The sequence below is a fragment of the Theropithecus gelada genome, chromosome 10 (genome assembly GCF_003255815.1).
Source record: "Theropithecus gelada isolate Dixy chromosome 10, Tgel_1.0, whole genome shotgun sequence".
Taxonomy (NCBI): domain Eukaryota; kingdom Metazoa; phylum Chordata; class Mammalia; order Primates; family Cercopithecidae; genus Theropithecus; species Theropithecus gelada.
In genome coordinates, this window is record NC_037678.1 from 81,907,007 (window position 1) to 81,934,694 (window position 27,688).

At 39.3% G+C, this 27,688-nt stretch overlaps 1 protein-coding gene across 1 annotated transcript in view; it reads left to right on the forward strand.

The window, feature by feature from the left end:
• SLX4IP (SLX4 interacting protein) overlaps positions 1-27,688 on the forward strand; it is a 193,994-nt gene that overhangs the window by 156,018 nt on the left and 10,288 nt on the right. Inside the window, exons 5-6 of the mRNA XM_025399796.1 lie at positions 14,519-14,596; positions 17,628-17,716. Coding sequence (XP_025255581.1) covers positions 14,519-14,596; positions 17,628-17,716 — 167 coding nt within the window. The remainder of the gene's footprint in view (positions 1-14,518; positions 14,597-17,627; positions 17,717-27,688) is intronic.

Below are 27,688 nucleotides of genomic sequence, written 5' to 3' on the forward strand. Positions count from 1 at the left end.
ATAAAATGGAGTAGAAATTCCAAATGACTGTGACAAAATTAAGAGGAATGTTTGTTACAGACAAATGCTGAATAGAAAATGTAGAATAGAAAACAGACTACTTAAAAAGAAAAGGCAGAAAGCAAGCAAGCATGGAACTGGGAAACAAAAACAGGAGTGTGACATGAAAGAAGAAACACAGTGATCTTTCTTTAGTTTAATGTTTCCCCCTGAAGCTCCTGTGTTTTCTGCTTCTCATCTTTGCAGAGTTCCCAGAACAGATGTGTGCGTTTTGTGTCGTCTTTCATACTCTCATTTATTCTTCCACCCTGCAGCTACCTCCGAAATGCTGCCAATCACCTCTCAGTTGCCAGCTGAGTATTTTGTTCTATTTCTGCTGTCACTAATGTTCTCTGGCATTTGATCTTTCAACTCTCTTTTCCAAGACTTGACTGTGGTGGCTGGCCTTCTTCTGGTCTAACTACTCCATGTGGGCTCCTCTTTCTCTGCTGACTCTTGGGCAGTGGTCCTGCCCTTGCCCTTGCCGTTTGATCTCTCACTTGACATGCTCTGCCATGGGCTTTTCTTCCCTTTAGCCAGAGTTGCTTCAGTAGATCTGCAGCCGTGACTTTTCCACTGAACTCCACCCTTTTCCTTTTCCTTTCCCCTTTCCCGTTATTCCTTCCCCCTTTCCCCTTTTCCATTATTCCTTTCCCCTTTCCCCTTTTCTTTCCTTTCCCTCTTTCTTTTTTTGAGACAGAGTCTCACTCTGTCACCCAGGCTGGATGGAGCGCAGTGGCGCAATCTCGGCTCACTGCAACCTCTGTCACCGGGGTTCAAGCAATTCTCCTGCCTCAGCCTCCCTCCTGAGTAGCTGGGACTACAGTTGCACACCACCACACCTGGCTAATTTTTATATTTTTAGTAGAGACAGAGTTTCACCATATTGGTCAGGCTGGTCTCGAACTCCTAACCTCAGGTGATCCATCTGCCTCGGCCTCCAAAAATACTGGAATTACAGTCATGAGCCACCACGCCCAGCCACTGCACACCTTATTTCTATTGGCTTTCCAAACAGCTTCACCTAGAAATCTCACTGATCCTCATCTCCAAAACTTGGTTTATTATCTTACCAAGTCTACCTATCCTCTCTGTTCCTTAGGAAGCTACCACTCATATAGTCAACAAAGTTAAAAAATATTGTCATTGTCATCACTCTTCTCTGAACACGTTTCATTAACAACTAAGCCTGTCTCTGATTTTTATCTCTAAAGTGTCCCTTGACTGTGTCTCTCTCTCATTAGTCCTATGGCTACTGATGATCCTTGCCTTCTCCCACTTGACTTTGTTAAAAGAAAAACTTTAGACAAAATAAATATAACAGTTTATTTGAGCAAATAACAATTCATGAATCAGGCAACACTCAAATCCGCAAGAGATTCTGAGAGCTCCGTTCCAGCAGTATGGGCAGTGGGCTTTCATAGGCTGAATGTGGAGGCAAAATAAAGAAATTACTTGATTGGTTATAGCTAGGCATTTGCCTTATTTGGATATGGTTCAATAGGAAGTCCCTAGTTAATGTAATGAATTTGCTAGTTGGTTATCTGCAATTGGCTGAAGCTCCATTCAAAATTAATCAGTCACAAGGAATGCCTCTAAGTTAAGTTTTGGTTTGTTCATTTATGTAAGGGTTCCTGGTACAGAAACAACCCTAGACTAATGGTTTCTTGCTTATTTTGGCTTAACAGCTTGTTAATGATAGGTATGCAGTAATTTATGATAAAGAGGGAAAAAACGTGAAAAGAAATATTAGGAATAGAAGTATTAGTAATGAAAAAAAAGATATAATTAGGTTAGGAATAGAAATATTAGTAATGAAAAAAAGACAATTAAATTAGGTGGAAATTAAAATAATGAAAGACTATTAAGAACAACTTCATGCTAATAAATTTGAAAACTAAGGTAAAATAGAAAAATTCATAGAAAAATATAAATTGTTAATCTGAGCTGAGAATAAATATAAACCCTGAATAGACTCTATTAAAGAATTTAAATCACTGATTAAAAAAGAAAGCACCAAGTCTAGATATTTTACCAGAATAGTTCTCCCCAAAATTTAAGAACTAGGTAACTCCAGTTTTATGTACTTGAATAAACATTAACATTTCCTATTCATTTTATGAGGTTAGTATAACTTGACACTAAAAACTAGGATCAGAAAAGAAAAGAAAAAACCAGGATAATAAAAGGGAAGAAAATTACAGGTCAATCTCACTCAAATATAAAAGCAGAAATCCTAAACTAAATATTAGCAAGCCAAATTTGGCAATGTAGAAAACAAAATCATGGTATCATACAAAGTTGGCTCAGCATTAAAAGTCAATTTGTAATATTTACAACATTAATAAATTAAAGAAGAGCAATGCATATAACAATTGTACAAGGTACAGAAAAAGCAACCACTATTTATAATAAAAATTCTTAGAAAATTAGGAATATGTCTACAAAAAGGCTATGACAAATGTTCTCAGTAGTGAGTGAAACATTAACAGTGTTAGCTTTATAATAAGGAGCACCAAAAGATGCCTACCAGCAGCAGTATTCAACACTCTAATGGAGGAGTTCCAGCCCAAAGAATAAAAGAGGAAAAAAATATACAGGTGAAAAAATTGGAGATGAAGAAAAGTCCCTTTTTTAGTACATGGTATGATTGTATATGCAGAAAAGTCTAAAATAGATATACATACAAATTACTCAAATTTAAAACAAAGCTATAGCAAGCAAAACAGAATAGCACTGGCATAAAAATGGACCCTAGATCAACAGAACAAAATAGAGAACCTAGAAATAAACTCGTGTATATGGCCAACTATTCTTTGACAAGGGCACCAAAAATACAAAATGGGGAAAGAGTAGTCTCTTCAGTAAATGGTTCTGGGTAAACTGGATATCCATATGCAAAAGAATGAACTTGTATCTTTATCGTATACCATACACAAAAATTAAAATATATTAAAGTCTTAAATGTGAGACGTGAAACCATAAAACTCCTAGTAGAAGACGTTGGGAAATGGCTCCTTGACGTTGGTCCTGACAATGATTTTTTTGGATATGACCCCAAAAGACAGGTAACAAAAGCAACTATATCAAACTAAAAATTTCTGTGCAGCAAAGGAAACAATCAACAAAATGAAAAGGTAACCTATAGAATGGAATAAATATTTGCAAGCCCATATAGCTGATAAGGGACTAATATCCAAATATTAAGGAACTCATACAACTCAATAGCAAAAAAAAAAAAAGGAAAAGGAAGAAAGAAAACAACTAAATTAAAAACCCAATCAAAAATGGGAGAAGGACCTAAATAGATATTTTCCCAAAGAAAACATACAATTGTAAACAGGTATATGGAAAGGTACTTAACGTAATTTTTCATCAGGAAATGCACATTATGATCACAGTGAGATATCATCGCACACTTGTTAGAATGGCTATTATAAAAAGAGATAACAAGTATTGGTGAAGATGTGGAGAAAAGGGAACCCTTGTGTAATTTTGATGGGAGTGTAAATTAGTATAGCCATTAAGGAAAACAGTATGGAGACTCTTCAGAAAAGTAAAAACAGAATTACCATATGATCCAGCAGTCTCACTTCTGGGTATACATACAAAGGAAATGAAATTAGCATCTTTAAAAATGTGCTGTATATATACAATGGAACATTATTCAGCCATAAAAAAAAGAAGCAAATCCCACTATTTGTGTCAACACTGATGAACCTGGAGTACATTATGCTATGTGAAGTAAGTCAAACATAGAAAGATAAATACTGTGTGATCTCACTTGTATGTAGAATCTAAAAAAGCCTAATTCATAAAAGCAGAGAGTAGAATGATGGTTGCCAGAGGCAGGGGTGGGGACAGAGTCTGGCTGGGGGAAAGGGTCAATGAGGGAAGGAAGGGGAGATGTTGGGCAAAGGACACAAACTATCAGTTATAAGGTGAAGAAGTTCTGGGGAATCTAATGTACCCTGTGATGCCTATCATTGTATACTTGAAATTTGGTTGGAGAGATCTTTAAATGTTCTCACTGCAAGAAAAAGAGAGAAAACTATATGAAGTGATAGTTGTGTTAATTAGCCTGATTGTGGTAATCATTTCACAGTGGATACATTTATCAAATCATCATATGCTACACCTTACATGTATACAACTTTTATTTGTCAATTATACCCCAATAAAGGTGGGGAAAAAAGACTTAATAGGCATTTCAGCTGACAACATATAGAAGTCAGTTACAACAGCAGGCAGTTTAAAAATGTAGTTTTTGGGCGGATCACGAGGTCAGGAGATCGAGACCATCCTGGCTAACATGGTGAAACCCTGTCTCTACTAAAAAAAATACAAAAAAAACTAGCCGGGCCGTGGCGGGCACCTGTAGTCCCAGCTACTCAGGAGGCTGAGGCAGGAGAATGGCGTAAACCCGGGAGGCAGAGCTTGCAGTGAGCTGAGATCCGGCCACTGCACTCCAGCCTGGGCGACAGAGCAAGACTCCGTCTCAAAAAACAAAAAAGAAAAAGAAAAAAAATGTAGTTTTTAATAAATAAAAAAATGTAGTTTTTAGGAGATAACATTTACATGACGACACTAAAAAACTTTATTCAAAGATATTAAATAAGTTCTTAAAAATAATTAGATTTACCATGTCAAATGTATGGGAAGTCTCATTATCATAAAGATGTTCATTTTCTCCAAATTGATCTATACATTCAAGGTCTTTCTAATCCAACCCCAAAAGGACTTTTCATGCAACTGGACAAGCTAATAAAAAGATAAAAGGCCAAGAATAACTTCAAGTACTCCTGATGGAGAAGAAAAATAATGTTGGGAGTCAGGAGAGGAAATTGCCCTACTAGATTAAGATTTTTTATACATAAAACTCAGGTAATTAACATAGTGTTAACTGACTGATGATAAGCCAATGGAATAAAGGGAGTCAGAAAGAGAGGTCTGTGTATGACAGAACTGGCAACCAGGGATCAGTGGGAATCTTCTGTTGAATATTCAATTTATTATTCATTTGGGAAATAATAAAAATGGATTTCTAAATGGTATCATACACAAAGTAAATGTTCATAGCACTGAGGTTTTTAAAATCAGGTTATAAAACAACATTAATCATATGATTTCTTTTTTTTTTTTTTTTTTTTGAGACGGAGTCTCGCTCTGTCACCCAGGCTGGAGTTCAGTGGCCGGATCTCTGCTCACTGCAAGCTCCGCCTCCCGGGTTTACGCCATTCTCCTGGCTCAGCCTCCCGAGTAGCTGGGACTACAGGCGCTCGCCACCTCGCCCGGCTAGTTTTTTGTACTTTTTAGTAGAGACGGGGTTTCACCGTGTTAGCCAGGATGGTCTCGATCTCCTGACCTCGTGATCCGCCCGTCTCGGCCTCCCAAAGTGCTAGGATTACAGGCTTGAGCCACCGCGCCCGGCCATGATTTCTTTTTTGTAGAAAGAAGTAAAAGTATATGTGATTATATATTTTGAGAACAGACCTAGAAGATAGCAAAAATCGAAGTGACAGAGGTCTCTGGGTGGTCGGATTGTTGAAGATTCATTTCTTTTTACACTTTTTTTGGTCTAGATTTTTAAAAATACATTGAGTCTATGTTACTTTTAATTAGAAACAAACATTTTTTTACTTTGAATTTTTTTAACTATTCTTGTCTTTTAGATTAAATTTAGCATTATTTTTTGCAACTTCTAAACTGCCTCCTCCCCTTACACATGTACAAAATAACAGTTTCATTGTGATATTTGACTGGAATTGTCTGGTACATAATAGGTATTCGGTACATATTTCTTAAATAAATATGGGAACAATTCACATCTTTATGATGGTTAGCCCTTCCAGTTGAGAACATGTCATATTAATCTTTCCAAGACCTTTTCCTAATTAATTAATGAAAGCTTTGTAATTTTTTAATGCAGATCCCATACATTTATACAATTATTTCTAAAATTATATAATCTTTTAATTTTCCCCCATATTGAGTCAAACCCTTAACTGAGTATCATGTCATGTTATGTTATGTTATGTTATGTTATGTTATGTTATGTTATGTTATGTTATGTTATTTTTAGGGACAGAGTCTTGCTCTGTCGCCCAGGCTGGAGTGCAGTGGCGCAATCTCGGCTGACTGCAATCTCTGCCTCCCGGGTTCTAGCAATTCTTCTGCCTCAGCCTTCTGAGTAGCTGGGATTATAGGAGCATGCCGCCACACCCGGCTAATTTTTTGTATTTTAGTAGAGATGGGGTTTCGCTGTGTGGCTCAGGCTGGTCTCAAACTCCTGAGCTCAGGCAATCCACTCGCCTTGGCCTCTCAAAGTGCTAGAATTACAGGTGTGAGCTACCACGTCTGGCTGAGTATCTTTAATGTCAGACTTAAGAGTCAGAAAGATGATTTTAATGTAGAAAAACATGCCCTGTTTAGTAAGGTTAAGGACCTGGGTTTATTTAGCTTAGAATAAATAACTAAATTGAAACTGAATACCTATCTTCAAGCATTCGGTAGTGGCCAGCTTTCCTTTAGTTCTGCCAAAAACACACAAAAAAGAATTTCAACTGAAGTGTGAGGAATTTAGGTTGGAGATTGTAAACTGACAATAGAAAGCTACATTGGCTCTCAGAGACATATTATTTGGACCACACAATATATTTTAAAAGTTTGAATTGTTTGCAGAGTTAAAATTTGAAGAGATTCCACATAAAAACTTGGATTTCCAGCTTTTCTGGTACCCCTGTGCCCTAGTTTCTGATGGCAGCTGATGGCTGGTTTTGAAAATCACTGCTGTCCCCTTTAAATAAGTCCTGAGCTCTCTCCAGTTTTCCAGTCAGAACCCAGCCCTTTTCCTGTTACCTGTCTTACCCCTTAGGCATTAAGTTTGCAACCTCAGTTCATATAAAGGACAGATAAAGTGGCACATAGGTAGGTATAGCATCTTCTCGCTCTGCATTTTGGTGTTGTTTTTAAAAGATGGTTTTAATGTGGTCCTAGCTGACAAACAGGAAATGAACTAGGAGACTTCCCAAGGTTGTTTCTTGTCTTTTAGGTCCATGATCCTGTTAGAATAGTCCAGTGGTTCGTGAACTCTTTTTCTCGTTGCACGTGATCTAGAATCTCAGAGTTGAAATGGACCCCCTGCAAGACAGGGAGACCACAGAGGGTATGCTTCATCTGGTGTTCCTCTGTAGGCACAGGAAATTTGAAATCTATTGCAGAGGGGCTTGCTTAAAAAACAAACAGTTCAAACAACCAGCTACCTCATTTAGAAGGCTTATTAAAATCTCTGTTTCTTTTATGTATAGTTATTTAAAGACGAGTGAAGGGTTTTAAAGAGAACTTTGAGTTTTATAACTACACAGTATTATATTATTCTTATCATTATGCATGGCCTGGCAGAGTTATGATTGTGGGAACCAGAGTTTTGAATATCATTTCGTCTATGCTCATTTCATCTATGTTTGTGTGTTATCCGAACATGGTTTTCATATTTAATGTTAGGGGCATTTTTGTAATAAACAAAAAAGTGGAAAAGCAATATGGGGAAGAAATCTGAAGTGATAATTTCTCAATTTGTTGTATTGTAAATTTTTGTCTCCTCTGAAAAGCTTTCTTATTCCATGTTAACAATCTCTGATGGATCCCATAGAAAATGAAATTTGTAGCACATGTGTCCTCTGGCATTACCTACAAAGTCAAAAGGGTGACAGGTAGAAAATGTGTGTTTTTCTCTAAATAAATTCAGCTCCAAAGAATTATTTTATAAATAATTATTTTTTCACAGTTTTATTTTTTTTCATGAAACATTTCATGCCCCGTTTGTTTTGGCATTAAATAGACATAGCTTTTTTGTGACTCAGAGTCTAGTACTGTCCTTATTTAGGGACATGAAATGCTATCTCAAGGGAACCTTTTTGGAATCTCTAAATGTCTTGGATAATAAGTGAAATTTTTAGCCTAGGATCAAATATTCCACTTACCCACCCAAATTGTTTCCCAGTTGTGGTCTTAGACTAGGATCCTGTATGTATATTCCTAAACTTGTGACAGAACCCTTGGTTTTCAGCTCCTACAGAATAACCCCTTCCTCCAACCCCATCCATCACCAGCAATAGAGGAGGTCACACTTGGACCTATAACATGTTTCCAAAGGCCCCATCAAGGCTTTTTCACAGGCCACATCTCATACTTAGTCTGTCTTCATGTTTGAAGTGACAGCATCAAACTCATGGTTTCCCTACCCTTTCTACCCTAGGCCTTTTGATAAGGACAAAGTGCAACTTTCTGAGTGACACAGTTTGGAATGTAAAGAGTTACAACTTCATTTTTCCTTAATGAGATAGCTTGAAAGCACACATATTCTTCATTTTTTTTCTTTTTTCTTTTTTTTTTTTTGAGATGGAGTCTTGCTCTGTTGCCCAGGCTGGAGTGCAGTGGTGTGATCTCGGCTCACTGCAACCTCTGCCTTCCGGGTTCAAGCGATTCTCCTGCCTCAGCCTCCCAACGAGCTGGAACTACACTACAGGCGCATGCCACCACGCCCGGCTATTTTTTTGTATTTTTAGTAGAGACAGGGTTTCACCATGTGAGCCAGGATGGTCTCAATCTTCTGACGTCGTGATCTGCCCACTTTGGCCTCCCAAAGTGCTGGGATTACAGGTGAGGGCCACCGCGCCTGGCCTCTTCATCTTTTAAATATGTTGTATGTTCCTAGTCTAGTCTAATACCCAAGATACTGTCAGTACTCAGTTGGTATCAGCCTCTTTCTTCCTGTCCTCTTATTAAATCACAACCAAGCTTGAGAACTGACTCATGACTTCAGACTGGAAACAGTCACATGTCTGAACTGGCGTGCAATGCAGAGCTGCTTCCAGGTTAGCATATAGTAATCTGATTGTGACAAAGTGCCCTTTCTTAAAGCAAATATCAGACCACTATCCAACCTACCTAAGTAAGCTTATCTTCACCAAAATTTCAAGTGTCTACAAATTCATAATTTGATTTCTTTGAAATTATCATTAGGACCAAATTTTCAAGTCATCTGTATGCCAGTCTTTGCATTGTCATTATAACTTTAGTTTGAACCTGTAATTTCCTAAAGCAGTTAAAGGAGAAGTCAAAATTAATAAATGGCATTTTAAAAGAGCTTACAGGTTGACATTTTGTGTTTAGGCAACTGAGGTTAAAAAAAAAAAAATTAGCTGGGTTCAGTGGCTCACACCTGTAATCTCAGCATTTTGGGAGGCTCAGGCAGCAAGATCACTTGAGCCCAGGAGTTCAAGACTAACCTTAGCAACATAGAGGGATCCTGTCTCCAAAAATAATTTTAAAACTGAGATGGGTATGGTAGCATGCACCTGTGGTCCTAGCTACTCAGGAGGTTGAAGTGAGAGAACCACCTGAGCCTGGGAGGTTGAGGCTGCAATGAGTCATGATTGTACCACTGCACTCCAGCCTGGGCAACAGAGCAAGACCCTGTCTCAAAAAAAAAAAAAAAATTCAAATGTACAGTGGGTTTGTTCTGTAACACAACTAGCCTGATCCTCTTCCAAAGTTCAGAGTTCTTTTTTTAAAAGGTAAAGGGAGATTATTTTAGATTAAAGAAGATGTAAGCAAATACATCTCTTAAAATCCATGATCTTTGGTTGGATCCGATTCAAAGGAAAATCAGATCAGTGATACACATTTTGGGACAATGGAGAAATTTGAATATAGATGGTTATTTGATCGATAATGTCATACTCAGTTGTAATAATAGTGTCGTGGTGATGAAGGAAGATTTCCTTGTTGCTCAAGAGCTATGCTCACATGTTTAGGAGTAAGGTTTCATGATGTCTACTTTGAAAGAGTTTATAAAATATGTATATGAAATAAGGCAAAATATTAACTATTATTGAATCTAGATGGTGGGTTTTGGGATGTTCCTGACCTTTTTCTAGTTTCCTGAATGTTTGAAATGTTTCAGATTATCTAAGTGGTGTTAATAATGAAGGAGTCATCTCAGGGAGAGAAATACTGAGGGGCATCGTAGGTCTTCCTGAACCTGCTTTGTAGTTTGGGAGGAGGCTTTGCTGGAAGAGAGCCACACAGGTGGTGGGTGGGGTCCACAGTGAAGTAGAGTTCACCTGCCCGGAGGTCCTGATGGCTCACCAAGCCACATAGAGGCATTTTCCCAGGCTCCTCCATGAATGGTCTCGTAATAGCTGTGGGAGAGGGCTTCCCACTGTTACGCACCAGACCACAGACTCCCCTTGGCAGCTGTGGGGAAGCTCAAGTCGCCTTGGCTATGAATCCCCTGGAAAACAAGTGAGGCTGGATAGTTTTACAGTAAAAATCTCTCATTGAATATTTGCTCTCAGTGTCTTGGGACTGTGAACTGTAACAACCCAAATAAATGACCCCTCCCTTAAAACCATTACTCATTGGAGCACGGTACTACTTGAAACTAATCTACTGCCTTGCTAAGCCAGGATGGAATTTGTTCAACTCATATTTGAGTTTTTTTGTCGTAATTTTTGCCTTTCTGTTTATGAAGACTGCAAATTTCTAGTACAGCCATTTTGGAGCAGCTTATTTTAGACAGAATATGAAATAAAATAGTAGCAGGACTCATTTGTCCTTTCTTTCTTTCATAAGCATTACTGATCACCTCCCCATTTTTTTTTTAAAGAGACTTAATAGTTTTTGATGAACAACTTAGGTAAGCCAGAAGAAAGTTAGTGTGGTAAAAAGTAATCATTTGAGGCTTCATTGCCGCTTTGGAAGTTGTTTGTAGAAGGATAGGGAGAAGTACAACAGCTTTTTACGACATACAGAGAGCAAATGGTGGCACAAGAACTGGAGACTTTTGGGGCTGCTTGGGGGCCAGGGGAGAAGATGGGATCTTGCTGAAACTAGATGATTGTGTTACATTAAGCAATTCAAAAATAAAAATAACAATTGTTTCTGGAAATGCACATATCCACAGACGCCTGGTGGTAAGATGTTTCTATTGCAAAGCTTTCTCTCCCTCTAACCCAGGTCTCTTCCTGTGTCTAAAGACAGCCTTCTCAGATTTAGGAGGACCACAATTGCCAGCAAGAAAACAGGCATACTGAAATGTGATTTGCAAGTGCCTTATACTCTTAATACGGTCATCCAGTAGTTTTCAAAGGAGAAGATGATCACTTTATGATTTCCATTTGCTCTACTGACAAGTTTTCTGCATTTAAAATGCCAGCATAACAAGCTGGGAGCTGGTGCCCCAAGTAGGAGAAGCAAAAGGCCTCTTGGATTCTTTGCCAAATTGCTGTTTAGCTTTAGAGAGTAGTGGAACTTTGCTTTAGCCCTGGGTAAGTACAAAATCTCATTGGCTTCCTGAACTCTGTGAAGGCGATTTCATTAAGAGCAAAGATAAGAATGTAGTCTTTATCATTGCCTGTTATCTATAAATAAATGGAATACATCTTCCTAAGCATTTCAGTTCAGTATGTTTCAAGCACCAATACTTTTCTCTGTTTGTATATCAAATTTAGTTTGCCATAAGAACTGACATAGTACCTTTTGTGTTTAATCTCTCCTTAAGTTTCTCATTAAACAATAAAGTTTCATATGACCAGTGGAATTTGGACTAAGCAGGTGCAAATCTTTTTTACATGTTAAACTTGCCATTTCTCTTGTAGGTGCCATTTGAGCAGGTTTTTCACTGAAACCACTAATAACAATATGCCATTTAGAAATGATTCCTTTTAACCTAGTTCTGTCCTAGGAGTGGGAGGTGTAGGGGTCAAGGTTTCAATAAACTAATTTCTCCTACTAATTTCCGTAACAAATCACTTGAAATCTGCCTTTTACTGCTTTCTTTTTCTATAGGGGAAAGTGTCATACTGAGACTTGATTGTTCAGCAGTCCAAATAGGATTTAGTTATCACTCAAATAGTATCTTCAGATACCAGGCTTCCTGGACTCAAAACTGTAGCTTTCATGGTCAACTTCAGATGTAGCCCCTTCCTGATAATTTTTTTTTTTTTTTTTTTTTTTTTTTAAGATAGGATCTTGCTTTGTCGCCCAGGCTGGAGTACAGTGGTGATCATAGCTCACTGCAGCCTTGAAGTTCTAAACTCAAGCAATCCTCCTGCCTCAGCCCCCTGAGTAGCTGGGACTACAGACATGTACCACCATGCCCAGCTAATGTTTTTTTGTATTTTTTGAATGGAGGTGGGGTCTCAGTATGTTTCGAAGGCTGGTCTCGAGCTCATGGCCTCAAGCAATCCTCCCACTGTGGGCCCTCAAAGTACTGAGATTACAGGCATGAGCACCACACTGGGACCGATAATAACATTTTATTGCTAAAGATTTTGTATAGGAAGAATATTTTTGAAATTTTGAACATGCCTCCTGAATCTTAATCGCTTAGACCTATAGATCAGCAAAGGTAGAATAACTTAGATATTATATATTTTTTTCTCAGTTCTTTGGAAGACTTGCATTATAAATTAATACTTGAAAAACACTTTTAAATTTTGCTATATGTGTTTGTGAGTCGCAAATTGTTAAGGATTCCACTTCTTCCCTCAGCAGTTGGACAAATAAACAGATGTAGGAATGACTTCCATTCTCTCAGTGACCTAAGAAATAACATATTTGTTTTAAAGCACTCAGAGTAATGTCAGTGGTGTGTATATTTTGTTTGACATTTTAAGCAGAAGAAAGCCACATGACTGAAATGCAATCTATTTTCAAGTGTGTTAGGAAAAAATATATTTTATCTCAGTAAATCCAGAGATTATCCTTTCATAGATGTCACTGTTATTGCACAATCTGCACAACTAAAGCAATTGTTCTGTCAGAACCATCGCTTGTTTAGACAGCATCAAGTCTGGGGTCACTGATGTCCTGGGTCTTTCTACAGGAGTGTCAGAAGGATACTGAATATGAAAGTGGAAACTTCTTTAATTGTATTCTTTACCTAAGGTATTGCAGAACAACCATAGTCATGGACTTTGGAGAATCTGACAGTCCTAGAGATTACTTCCTGCAACTCTTGGCCGCTCCAGTTTGACACAGGGGTACCCTCACCCTGCTCTGGTGGACCTTTTGCTTCTGATTCTTCTACCAAATAACTTGACTGCTGACTGCGATAACCAGGAACAGTTTTACTATGATTTTAGGAAAATCATCAATAAAGTAGTTTATACCTGGAGGGAAGCCAGAAGAGAGGAGGAAGGGAGGGAGGAAGGAATTAAGCTGGCACTTTCTGTGACCCATCTGAAAATCTGTTGCCACCCTGTAACATGAATGATAATGTCTCCATTTTCACACATGACATTTACTCTTCCGGGTCAGGCTTCTTTCATGTAACATTATGTTTGTGAGATGTATTTCTGTTATTACCTGTAACTGTAGCTCATTCATTTTTAGAGGCAATATAGTATTTCAGTGTGTGACTGTATCCCCATTAAAAAATTTACTGTTGATGGATATTTGCATTGGTTCCAGGTTGAGACTGTTGTGAAGAGTGCTATTGTGAACACTGTATCTTCATACCTAAGTTCAGCTTTAGATACTCAAGCATTTTTTTCAAAGTGGCTGTACCAATTTGTATTCCTGCCAGCAGCGTATGAGAATTCCAGTTGTCCTACATTCTTGCCAACACTTAATGCTCTGTCTCTTTCACTTAGGCCACTCTGGTGAGTTGGAGAAATTAGTTTTTTACTCATGTCACATTTCTTTTCATCTCATTCTATATAAAGATTTTGACATACTTGAATTAATTTATTTATAGGCAAAATACATCCATGCTCAAATAGGTATGAACTGCTTCTTTTTATGAGCTAATAAGCAGTGAGTATCAGAAGGTGGCTAAGATCTATTTGCAAGCTCCAACTGAATTATCCCATCTGAAAGTTCTAATTTTCAGGCACATTAGACCTCTTCATTTATTTCATTTTACAGTTGAAGTAGCTGAGATGCTTCAGGGAGTAGGGACTATGCCAGGCGTCATAGTCAGGCCTCCTGGAAGAGGCAAGGTAGTAATGTTCACCCTTACCTCTCAAGAGAAGCCCTCTGTTAATTCCTTTATTCTTTTGTTTACTAATTATTATTATTTTAGATAGAGTCTCACTCTGTCACCCAGGCTAGAGTGCAGTGATCTTAGCTCACTACAACCTCCACTTCCCAGGTTCAAACAATTCTTCTGCCTTAGCCTCCTGAGTAGCTGGGATTACAGGTGCCCGCCACCTCACCCGGCTAGTTTTTGTATTTTTAATAGAGACAGGGTTTCACCGTGGTGGCCAGGCTGGTCTCGAACTTCTGACCTCAAGTGATCCGCCTGCCTTGGCCTTCCAAAGTGTTGGGATTACAGGCGTGAGTCACCGTGCGCAGCCTCATTTACTAAATAATTACTGAATGCACCTTATATGGCAGGCACCGGGCCAAACCTGAGATTTAGTGGCAAACAAACTTTTAACTTAGTGTGATATTCCCTTTCACTTTACAGGTTATGGCTTTCAAATCACAGCCTATTTTCTCAAGAGAGGGATACGTCTTCGCTGCATCAGGAGCTCACAGAATGCTGGTAAGAAGCCGATTTCTTGGTTTATCAGACATTTCACACAATCTGCTTGCCCTAGATAGAGAAGGGATGAAAATTAAGGAATGGAGAGTCCTGCTTGTTTCATTGCCTTCATGTCCTTGAGTGTGTCCGAAAGTTTGTGATTTCTTTCCTCCCAGCTTGTACTGTGTTTACTGCCTCTCTGAGAACACTGAGCCGGGCCACATCATGCTTTCCTTTCCTGATGCATCTCAGCACTTTCTTTGAGTTTTCAGAGTGACTCAACACAGTTGAACTATGAATCACTTCAGTATTGTCTGTGTACACCAAGGCCCTGGCATATGGAGCAGGTGTGTACACAAGAAAGCTCTTTCCCAGCCCAGAGCTCTCAGAGCTTTCCCTAGGTGTGTGATGAGGCCACTTTCCCACGTCACTTCCCCAAGTCTAGATGTCCCCTAAGGATATGATTTCAAACTTGTCCAGCCAGCAACAGTAAAGTCAGAAGCTAATGATCTTTCTCCAGGTTGATCTGAGCACTGGAAAGAAAATGTAGGTCACCTTCCATGGACGATTTCAGTATATATATATATATAAGACATGAAATAGGAACTTTAAAAAATTAACTGTGTAGAGGTTTGCTGTGGAATCTTCATGATTATCTGCATTTTCTTAACTATAAACTCTGCTCGAATATATTACTCTCTTTTTTGCTATTGTTTGTTTTTGAGACAAGGTCTCACTCTGTCACTCAGGCTGGAGTGCCGTGGTGCAGTCATGGCTCACTGCAGCCTCAGCCTCCTAGGCTCAAGTGATCCTTCCACCTCAGCCTCCTAAGTAGCTGGGACCACAGGTGTGTGCCACCATGCCTGGCTAATTTTTTTCTCTCTCTCTTTTTTTTTTTTTTTAATTTTTGGTAGAGAAAGGGTCTCACTATGTTGAAGCTGATCTCAAATTCCTGGGGTCAAGCTGTATTCCCGCCTTGGCCTCCCAAAGTGCTGGGATTACAGGCATGAGCCAACATACCCAGCCTCAGATATATTGCTTTCTTAACAGGGCTTCCACTTTGTTCAACTCTCTCGTAAAATAAGTCAGCTAACCTTGTATCTGTACCCTTTATGATAAGGACTATCATTGCCTAAATATTTAATTAAATATTAAAATAATGCAACTCTCAATAATGACCTAAACAGAACAAAAGGGTGCAGAAGTTGCTTTCTGTTAATACCTGGCACCAAAATGTTTAAAATCTGCCATTCTAACATTGTTACTTTTCAGAGGAAGAAATGCAAATACAAAGGAATTATTTGATAGAACTGATAATTTTGAATTCCAGTTCTGATCCACTAATAAACTGTTGTATTTCAATTTTATGATTTTTTTGTGGGGGGAAGGTGGACAAATAATGAATTCTGTGGCTCATTTTCCCCTCCCATAAAATGATAAAAAGGCTATTTACCATTTATCTCAATGAGATCTTTTAAGAACTACTGAATAAATATTAATTGCTTTGCTAATTTTGTTCCGGCTTTTCAAAGTCCGTCTCTAGTCACCTAGCCAGATATCATACCCACATGGGATTAAAGTTTAAAAACGCCCAGGCCCCCACCTGAAATGGGGGCTTTCCTCATGAGGAGGACTAATTGGGAGTGAGACCAGAACAACAGGTTAATCCCTAATCATGGAGGGCTTTGAATGTTGGGCACTGGGGAGCCATGGTAGGTTTTGGAGCAGGATGAGTGGAGCTCTTTTTTTAGAACTGTTAACCTGCTGTTCTGAATAGGATAACTTGGAATAAGGAGGGTGACTGCCAAGGAGACAGCAGTGGTTGACAGGATAAGGAGAGAGCTGTTACTGGAACAACAACTCCTTAGGCCTTTTGGGATCATTTAAGCTAGTCTAGTAGTATAAGGTGTAACTTGTTTAAATTCTGTGTCCATGCAATTGACACCTTCTTGCTTGGCTTCTAAGCGGTATATCAAATTGAGATACGTTATTACCTCAAACAGTCATTGCCATCATGTGCAGTGTACCTAAAAAGCTTTACTCACCTGATTCATAATATCCATCTTTAAAAAAAAATTGGTCTCATGTAAGAGGGAAGCTTTCTTTGTTAGAAAAATGACTTGATTTCTATCACAAGTATCAGACATGTGTATCATAAAAATATTCAAGCAGTACAACCAAGTATGAAAAAGGGAGAAGAGCCCCTCCCCACCCACCTGGAACATACACTGTTGGCATCAGCTCAGCATCACTCCAGACATCACGCCTGGGTAGCTGGAGGCTGGCGAACAAATGGATGGATGGACAGACAGATGAGAGAAGGAAAGATCCAGATGTCATTACTACCTTGTGTTCCTTTCATTGAATGCCGAGGAGTCCAGTTCAGTGATTCATTCAGTCTTTCCCAATGGGAAGTTGTGGTTTTGTTTTAAGAAGCAGCAATAATAGATTACTATGAATATGGTGTAATTTTACCATCTTTATTATATATTTATCCATTTTCTTAATAGTTGGTTCATTAATTCCTAAGAGAAGCTGCTGTTTTCCCAGCCTGATTCAGATTAGTAGTTTGCCCTCCAGGGCCGGGGACCTCTCTAAGACTAGCTGACCAAGGAGATGATAAGTAAAGTAACTAGGAAAAACATTGATAGGTCACATTTTTAGATTTTATCTAATATTCCTCTTCCTCTATAAGTCTTACATGCTCATTTTGAAAACATTGATCCTATTTTCCAAATAGGAGTTCTAATCAGCAAACAGCCAACTGACACAGAGGGGAGGCTGCAGAGGTTCTGCCTGGGGGTTTCCTGCAATGTAATGGTCCCGGGGCGCAGGTGGACCCATTTGCAGCCTGGTCAGCTCTCCCTAGAGCTTTGCGCTCACCCTGCCCTATTGCTGGCAAACGCTGAAAGGATGGGAGGAGAGGGGAGATGCGTGTTTTCTGTTGTTACTGCGTATTGCAGTAACTTAAAATGAACAAAAATCTGGGACAACCATTCTGTGTTTAGAGTGTTTTGACGCCTTTAAACTCGTTTTTCTTCATTTTATACAGAACTCCATGTATTCCCTGACAGATTTGTGGTTTGTGTCAGTCAGCTTGCATTCAGTCGTGATCTTTTAGCAAATCAGCATGAAGATTTGGTGAGTATGAAAAAATTCTACAAATAAGTCTGCTTAAATGCTGAGTTACTGCAAAAAATAGAAAAAAAGAATTGTCTGCTGTTGTCGTTCAGCTGATGAGCACTCAACGCATGTTTTAAGGGAACAAGAAGAGCGCTACCTGTTTTACATGGTTATATCAACTAATTTGTGCATTGTTCTTCTTTTCCTGAAGACCATTTTAATCAGCAGTACCTTTTCCATATCAATTGTAAATGAGAAAGCAGCACATCACAAAAGCTGTGATGGTGCTTATGATAGTGTTTAAATGAAATAAAGAAAAGTCTTTACGTGAAATGAAGCGAAATCCACATGTTTCCACTGGAGGCTTTCATTGGGGTCAGTGGCTTTTAAATTTTATTCCATGGTGATTCACCGACATTTTCATGAGAACCAGTACTTTTCCCCAGTGTATTATTTCACAGCTGATAGGGTTCATTTTCTCTTTCTCTCTCTCCCTCTCTCTCTCTCTCTTTCTCTCTCTCTCTCTCTCTCTCTCTGTCTGTCTCCTTCTCTGTCTCCCTTTTCTCATGCTAAGTCTTGAGCTCCAACAGGGCCTGTTTCTGTTTTATTGGAGTTGTCTCTTCAAATAGATAAAGAAAACTGACTCAGATTTGCAGCTGACTGCTTTGTCTTTTAAACTGAACATGTACACTTGAGAATCTCCTTGTTGCATGTGTGTGTTTGCTGCAGCCACGGTCCAGTCTGCCTGACTTCTACACAGAGTTTTTTTTCCGTATCTTTGGACGTATGACTTGAATCTTTAACGAACAGGGACATATGACTTGAATCTTTAACAAAGAGAAAAAAAAAACCAGCAGACATTAACCGGGCCATGAAGAATGACATGATTATTATGCTTCTAAAATAATTTATGGGAATATTAGATTACCCTTGATGTTTATTATTTTTTAATCCATATGAAATCTGAAATTTGGCCCACATCATCTAAAACCAGCTTCTTATCTCATCTTAAATAAATACGTAAGAAGAGTGTTTCAGAGGCTACAAGGGTGAGTAGAGACCCAGGAAAAGTAAAGAGCAGAGAACCTGTATTTAAATTTAAATGTCTATGTTTGGTGCAGAGGAACGCTTCGCAACAGCCAGTGTGGTTCATATCTCCTCTTCTTCATCCATCAGTCAAACTCTTAAGAATACACATTAAATGAATGAGGCAAATTTGGTGAAAAGCAGTAAGTTTGTCCTTTGAAATATGTCCAGGATGTTGAGTTGTCTTCGTAAACTAATAAATACTAAAGTGGCAGTGCCATGGGCATACATCTAAACTATAATATAGCTTAACTGATTCAGAGCAAGGAAGAAATTGATCTATGGTTTAAGAAAACAACAATTAACTGTTCCAGAAAGTATTATTACTTTCAAGTGAAATACAGGAGAAATTAGATCTTCTATCTGATATGCAATATTAATACTTAGTATCTTAAATTATTAAGGAGGGATTAAAACATCTCAATACAAATGAAATATTATCCCCCTTAGGGGCCTTGGTATTTATACAGATGTAAGTTTTCTATAGCGGCTGTCATATAAATCCTGTAATCTGGAGGACTTCCTAAACATTGAGAATTTTCATTCTGAAAATCTCACCAGTCTGAGCCTTTTACATGACTGAGTTCAGTTGCTTTATCTTTAAAATGTTCTGATAACCAGCGATAACATGACCAGAGTTAACCATGTTAACTTATGAGGAAAATGCCATTTCCATCACGAGGTTCGTTCCTTGTTTTGAGTGATTGTCTTTAGTTGTGGTCAGTTTCTGTCTCTTCAGTTGCTCATTTACTCCACCTCTGTCTCTTCACATACGCATTTTCCCAGCCACATATGTCAGCTACAGCCTGGCACTACTCAACAGCTTCATCTCTGGGCACAAGCTCTGTGTGTCCCTCTGCCTAGCCTGCTCACCTCTGCCACCTCCCCTCCTCACAGGCCTCCAGCCCACCACTTCCTCAGGCCTGTTGTTACTAGAAGCAATAAAAGACCCAGGTCAAGTAAAGGTCCCTCTCCCACAAATGGCCCATCAAGCCAACTACACCATCCTTCCACCAGAAGTGTCTTGTAGTTTAATTCTCATTGATATTTGACCTCTACAGAGTCTGCCTGTCTCAGCTATTTAAGGATCAATAAACAGCCCTTCCCTTCCAGAACTGCCTTCTGCCTGAGAGAAGGCATTCTTATCACTTGTTCTATACTTCAAATGCCCAAAGCCAGTGATGTCAGGCTCCTGTGAGTGTTCCCTGGACTTCCTTCAAGCTTTGAATTCTTGTATCACTTTACATGGATATTCACCAAAGGGCAGGAGCCGTGTCATTTTCTCTTGATAGCGATTCTCAAGAACATCTGACTGGGCAAGGCTGGGAAAATTGGTGCCCGCAGTAGCTATATTGGAGAGATTTCTTGGCAGTAAACTTCAGTTGTTTTTGTATAACTGTTGACTTAACTCACCCTTCTGCAGCCACAGAAGTGACAGGGGAGTGAACTAGTACTTGAGCAACAGCCTGGGTGCCTTACTCGTGCTGTAGCCTTGAGAGCACACTTTCCCTTTCCTTCATCTTTTTTTTTTTTTTTTTTTTTTTGGGTTTCTCAATGTCTAAGTGACAATTGGGAGCGTCTATTCAAAACTGCTCTGTCAAGGGATTCTTTCAACCTGTAGACAAGGAAGCCAGCTGCACTTAGCTCCCCAGTTCTTAAAGGTAGTTGCACAAAAGAACTGCTGTTGCAGATCAGGCAGTACAAAGGGAGTAATCCCCCTCCTTTACGGAGCAGAGCGAATGCAGCCACGCTGCCCCTAAGCACCGCAGCACCAGGGAGGTCTGTCCCTGCTGTCACTGTTGGCGTTTCTCTTGTCCACTCAGGGACTTTGGTGCAGGGAGATCCTCTGTGTTGCAATACCTCTGCACAGAGTGCCCATGTGCTAGGGATGTGGGAACTGTGATGTGTACTTTGGGAAGAAAGGGCATTATTATGAAATGAGTCATTGTATTTTTCTTACTAGAGTTTCTCATAAGAAATCTAAAAACTCTTGTAGCCTCCGTTTTGACCTATTGCTAGATATAGAACTGGGGAGTCTTTTTGAGTTTTTACCTTTATTTGGTTTGTTTTTTCCTCACCTTTTTTTCCTTAGAAATATGAAGAACATAAAGTGAATTTTGATTGCGCTCAACTACATTCCATTCCAACAATATTTTCTTATTTACAAACCCAAGAGCCTATGTGGAAACTGTTTTCTTTCTCAGATGTAAAGTCCTGGAGCCTTTGGGAAATTTAATATTATTTATTATTTCTATTATTTCTTTGTTAAAGTTGTGTAAATAAGCATAGAACTCTGTATATATCTGGGACATTTCTGGGTCAGGACAAAGCTACTATTTCACTGTGTGTTAGTTACAGCCACTCCTTCTAGTCTCTGGAGATCAGCCTTCCCATCTGTTTTTACCATCACATTTTAACATAATTTGCTAAGTCCCAGCTCTGTACTGGGAACTCTGGTAGGCACCAGGGAAACAAAGAAAAGTAAGAAAGCGCATTGGCCCTCAAGGAGCTTACAGTTTGGCAGATCAAGGCTGCTGAAGGAGATCCTGGTGACCTAAAAATGTCATTCAAATACGGCCTCCATTTTTCCTAAATATTTTTCCACTCTGCACCTGTATCTTTAAGGGTTCCATTGGATCTCTTCTACTCTTCCTCAGAAGGAAAGTCCAAAATCCCCAGACCTACTTTTTTTACGTTTAAACCGAAGCTCTCAAAGTCTGTGATCCTTTTGGAAATTAAAAATGATCTGTAGTGCTATTACTGCCTACAAGTGGATATCTACATTAAGATATTTGAGTTCTCTACCTTATACTCTTTGAGTTGTGGTCAAGTTGTGAAAATAGCTGTTAAGACTCTGCAGACGTAGGCCAGCCACACAAGGCTGGGTCCTCACTGTAGCATCATCTAAGGATTACTGGGGCATCCTGTCAAGAAACAATATTGAAGCACTAACTCAGCTACTTCTCTTAAGGCACACTACTGTTTAGTGGTAAAGAAGTCTTCTTCTAGTTTTTGAATACAAAATAATAAACTACTGAAGGCTGAGTTGTTTTTAGCTTGGCTGTTATAGTCCTCAGCTGTGCATAACCCAGCTCTTTGTGGGCCATAGCCCTCCTGTCATTCAAGGGGGAGGGTATCAGATTATCTCAAAAACCTTTTCTCACCTGGGATTTCTATTGGAGGAAGCAAATAAAACTGTAGCTAAATAAAAACTACAAAATAATTTTGCACAAAGAAGAAATTTTCTTGCAGATTTAAAAATTGTGATTAGCAAAACTTCCAGGGTAGTTATATTTGATCTTAAGAAAGATGTAAGTAGAAATTATAAGCTAACATTGTAGGCCTTATGTTTTTAGAACAGAAGAAATAAACTACTTAACATTTGACTGTGCACTGACATTTGTACCCTCATGACAGAATCCTTTAACTTTCCTAAGAGAGCTTTTTCTTAAGTATAAATCAGATCATTTAAGAAAATAATTCTCTATTTTTGTGTTTAGAAAATGAAATAAGTAGTGGATGACTTTTCCAGGTTTTGCATGATCTATCAGAGTTAAAAAAAATTATTTTTCTTATTTCTGTTTTTTTTTTTTTGGTTTTGAGACAGAGTTTCTCTCTGTCGCCCAGGCTGGAGTGCAGTGGCGCAATCTTGGCCCACTGCAAGCTCCGCCTCCTGGGTTCACATCATTCTCCTGCCTCAGCCTCCCGAGTAGCTGGGACTATAGGCGCCCGCGACCATGCCCGGCTAATTTTTTGTGTTTTTAGTAAAGACGGGGTTTCACTGTGTTAGCCAGGATGGTCTCGATCTCCTGACCTTGTGATCTGCCCGCCTCGGCCTCTAAAAGTGCTAGGATTACAGGTGTGAGCCACTGGGCCCAGCCTTTGTTTTTCTTATTTCTAAACAACGCTAGTGGTAAATTGCATGGAAGACATTAACAAGAGATTCCTGTAGCACTAGGGAAATTTCCCTGAGTAGAGAGAGGCTGTTTTTATATTTCACATTTTCTACAATGTTATGAACTTAGATTTTACCTAATAATTGATGACCAATATTGTATATATTCATTGTACAAAAGTTTTTAATCCAAATATATATAAAGAAAATAAAAATTAGCCACAACTCTGAATGCAAAGTCTCTGCTAATGATCTGGATGGTATCTCTTCATACATCATACTTAATAAACTGAGGTCCGTGTGTATGTGTTTTAACTAGGACCCTATTTGTCAATTATGTGTTTCTGTCCATTTTTTTTACTGATGATTTTGTATTTGACAAACTCTGCTACATGAAGGCTTCTTATCTAGTAAGGAAAGTAACTCTCAGTGAGTTTATCATTTTCCTTTCACTTGTATGTCAGTGCTATATGGTAGGATACATTGTTTATCCTGAGAATTGTGTTTTCTGTAATGATCTCTGCTTTTGATGATGTTGGTGTTATGTTTTTCAAACTTAGATAAATATTTACTTATATTTTCTTCTGATACTTTTATGGAATGTATTTTAGTTTATGATATGAGGTCCTTTTTATTCTGTGTAGTGACCAATATTATCCTAATTATGGTCTTTTGGTTTAAGGGACAGCCAAGCTCTGTCTGCCTCTGCCACACCATCGGTGCACACCTGACAATGAGGCATCTGTAGGAAGTAGGCTTTCCTTTGCCCCTTAGCAGCTGGATTTCGCTGATGCCACTAAGATATTTGGGTTCTCTGCCTTATGCTTCATTTGAGTTGTGGCCAAAATAGCCGTCAAGGTTCTGCTGACCTGCATCAGCCACACAAGGCTAGTCCTCACTAGCATCATCTAAGTAGAAAGATTAGTGGGACGTACTGCCAAGAGACAATATTTAAGCACTAAATAGAACACTTTTCTTAAGTCACACTATTGTTCAGTGTGAAAGAACTCTCATGGTGCTTGCCCCCTCCCAAGGCTGACTGCCCTGTCCCCTTCCAATCAGTTAAGGCAAAGGCTCAGGGTCAGAACATGTTCAACAGATAGCTAGGGAATAGATTAGGGCCACACCCCCCAGCAAGTGGCCTACGATGGGCTGTTGTCCTTGGATAGCCACCATCCCCACCTGCCCTTATAGGGACTGGCAGAGGGATGACCCTCTGAAAATGCTGGTAGTGGGGGTGAAGATGTCCTCTGTTGGTTAGTTTTTCTAGACTAAGATGGAGAAAATAAGAAAAAAATGTTTCTCAGGTGAGATCATTTTTTAAAAGATTGTCTTTTGCTTGTATATTACAGTAACCTGAGTTCTCGTTTGTTAATAATGAAATTATTTTTGTTCTCTTTTCTTAATAATGAAATCTTCCCAAATGTTTAGCCAGCAGTATTTGTGAAAAAGATGGTTTGTGCCTCCTCCCACCACTGCCATCCCTAAAGGGGAACCTGCCCTTTGCTGAAGTAGTATAGGATAGGTTAAATGAATGAGGATTGTTAGATAGGATAAGTTGGAATAGGATGTATCTTAGTCCCCAATCCTTTGTGGTTTTTTGCTCTTAGAGCGTCTTTGCGTGTGCAGAGGCCCATGATCTCCATTGATGATCCCTTTACATGATAGATTTGATTAGGAAGAATGTGGTGGGGAATAGAACAACTGGAAAAGGGATTTGAGTTAAAATGTAAAGAGCTGGCTTTGACCACTGCCTCTCCCCTTACTCACTGATGACCTTAGACAAGTAATCTGGCTTCGTGGGAGCACTAATCACCTAACTGGTTAAGCAAAGGCAAACATGATACCTTCTGTACAGTGTTCTCAAGTTTTCCTAAAGAGCAAGTGAAATAATGAATATTAAAATGTCATAGAAAGTCTAAGGCACTATACAGTGTTAATTTTTATCAGCATCATTTCCTTTCTTCTCTGAAGAAGTTTTCATTTAAATGCAGTTAACACCTCATTAACAGACTGCTATACAATCTTCTCCTTCCTACTTGAAAGGAGAAAAATACCTGACACTGTCCATGTGCTTATATTATTAATATTTTCCCAAGAAACTCGGCTCCCTAATTATTTTCTCCACTTCACAGCTCAACTTTATTTTGCAGCTATAAAAACTGAAGTACCAGAGAGTTAAGTGATAAACCCCCATTTAGCCAGCCAGTCAGTGGTGGGGAAAGAGACACACTAGAGGCAAAAACTTATGACCTTCAGTGGGAGCTCTGTTAACCAACATCCAGAGGAGGAAGAATAGGAGGAGGCGGAGCAGCAGCGACCACCCAGCTAAACACCTTCAATTTCCATTAGCTGCAGACTCACATTGAGATACGGCTTTGGAGGAAGGACCCAGTCACCTCTCTAAAGTACATAGGAATCAAGAGACAGCAGACTTCTCAGGCTTGAATTCCTAAAAGCACATCTTCATCAGAACACCCACAGTGATAGCACAGAGAGTTCATTAGTAAGCAGATGATTTAGAATTCAGTACTCATTTTCCCAAGGAAACAGTGTCATAACTGGGGATGAGGTTCCCAGACTAGTTCACAAAAGCTGTTACTATCATGAGCTCTGAGTCTTGGAAAGAGGAGGCCTTAGTATCTGTGTCCCAGGGAAATGGCAAGAGCTATTTCTTCCACATCCCTGGGCAGAAGGCCAGCTCAGAGCAGGATTTTGAAATGAGACAATCATCTGTGGTGTGTTCTCTCTAGCTCTTAGGCCCTTTTCCCATCAGTGCCCAGGACTACTGTGGGCTCCCTTTTGGTTAGCCCTACTCCCTATGCAGCTGGACTTCATGTTTACCCACCTCTCTCCACCACATCCCTGTTCAGGCCCATGTGCTCAGTCAGGTGAGATGTTAGAAAAGACATTATCCTTCTTTCATCATCCCGAAAGAGGGCTGTCTGCCTTCCCTCAGGTGTTGGCACTTTTCAACCGCAGGCCTTTGTCAGAGAAGGCATTTTTTTTTTAATAAGACCTCCTAAAGTGGCCCAACTCTGCCTGGGGTAATTCCTATTATGTTTTCTCTATTTTTTACAGATGTTTCCCTTCTGCTTTTAAACTGGGGTTACTAGCCTATGATTCATGAATTCCTTAAAATTTAAAAAAAAAAGTGTATTTTTATTTTTTTTTCTGGTCAGAGTTAAATAGCTTCCATCCAATTCTCAGAACAGTTGATAAGCCTCACAATGTCAAGTGTTGGCCCAAACCCATAAATTCTTCAAAATGTCCAAGTTTGTCACCAAGTTTGTCACTTGTTTGGCACCAGAGACTCGAGTATAGAGTCTAAGGTTGGTCAGGATATATTTTTAGGTTCTTGAGGGCAGGTGAATGTAAACTGGAAAATCCCTGTGAAATGTATACTTCCTGCAAAATAACTTCCTTGATTATTTTTACCGATTTCATGTTTAGGGTGATACTGTTTGCAACCACTTATGGGTGCTTCCGCAAGTCTACCCAAGAGCTTCATTGGCATCAATTCAGAAGAAAAGAAAACTTTTAAAAAATGATTTTAAAGAGAAAATGAGAGTATTCACTACTAACTCAAGTGGCAGCATTATCAGCAGCCCTGGCTCTACTTCCCCTTAGAGACCCGCCCTTTTCATGGGAAGGCAGAGAAGTGAAGTCCTCAGAGGACAGACTCAGGGCCAGACACGTGTGGAATGAAGGCTTGCCCCTCACTGTGGGAACTGGGCAGATGGCTTGGCCACCCAGAGCATCAATTTCCTCAAGTCTGAAATGGGGAAGGTCATGTCTGCTTCGTGCACATCTCATGCGGACTCACATACCAGGTGCCAGCCACTGTGCCAAGTGTTTTGCCTTTGGTCTCAGAACAAATGTCCGTCATCATTGTCATCTTTAGAGAAAAACAACTTCAGTCCCAGTGGAATTCATACGATGCCATTTTTCATTTCACCTCCTGTTTGCTTCAGTTCCCTTGAGTCAATACACACATACTTGTGTGTTTCCATCCTTTCTTTTAATTGTTCATTGTGACTGTCCCACCTGTTTTGCCCTTTTTATTTCGTTATTATCAAAAAATTTTAAAAGTATTATAAGTGAAATTTAGGAAAGAGAGACTTCTCCCTCATTTTAAAGACAGGTGGCTTCTGTGTGGCCATGTTGCCTCATGGTGTGAGATTGTGGTCATTGTCATTCATGCTCTGTTTGAGCTGCTTTTCTATAACTAACTGAGCCTTTTGTATGTATCACATTTCACATTGCCGATGCTCCTGAAAATCATGTGGTGTCCACTAAAGTATGGTTGTAACGTTTCTTTTTGCCTCGTTATAAATTAAAATAATTCCAGTTTCATACTTTGACACTGTTATATGCCCCCCAAATAAGCTGATAATATATTATACTTTTAATTTGCTTTTATTGTTGGCAAAAGGTTTTAATTATTTGCAGAGGGCTGACACATACAATAACCTATTCAGTGCAACAAACCTGAGAAGAGATTGTATCAGTCTTGAACCTTTTCATTTTCAAGAGACCGAAAGGCCAACTCAAAGCGGCTTAGCAAAAAAAGGGAAGGTTTTTGTCTCATGCCCCTGAGAAGTCCAGACTTTAGGTACAACTTGATCAGAGACACAAAGAGTATCATTAAGTCTCCATTTCTCACCATCTTTGGCTCCAGATTCCACTGTGTTGGCTTCACTCTCTGCTGATGTGTGGTGGTTGATCCCGCAGTCTCAGGTCTGTTTCCTTCCAGTGGGAGGAGGTGAGGCCTCTTGCCAGGACAGCTGTGGCTGATGCATCTGTTTGAGGCTTGTGAATTCAGTAGTTTGATTGGCCTGAGCCATAGGCTCATTTCTGGAGTCAGGTGTGGAAACAAGATCTCTTGAAATGCATGAATATGTATGGAGGTTGAAGATGTGTGATTTTCCAGAACAAAATCTGAGCATTGCTTCCAGGAACTGAATGAGTATCCACTATAGAGGTATTATTATCATCTCTCTTTTTAT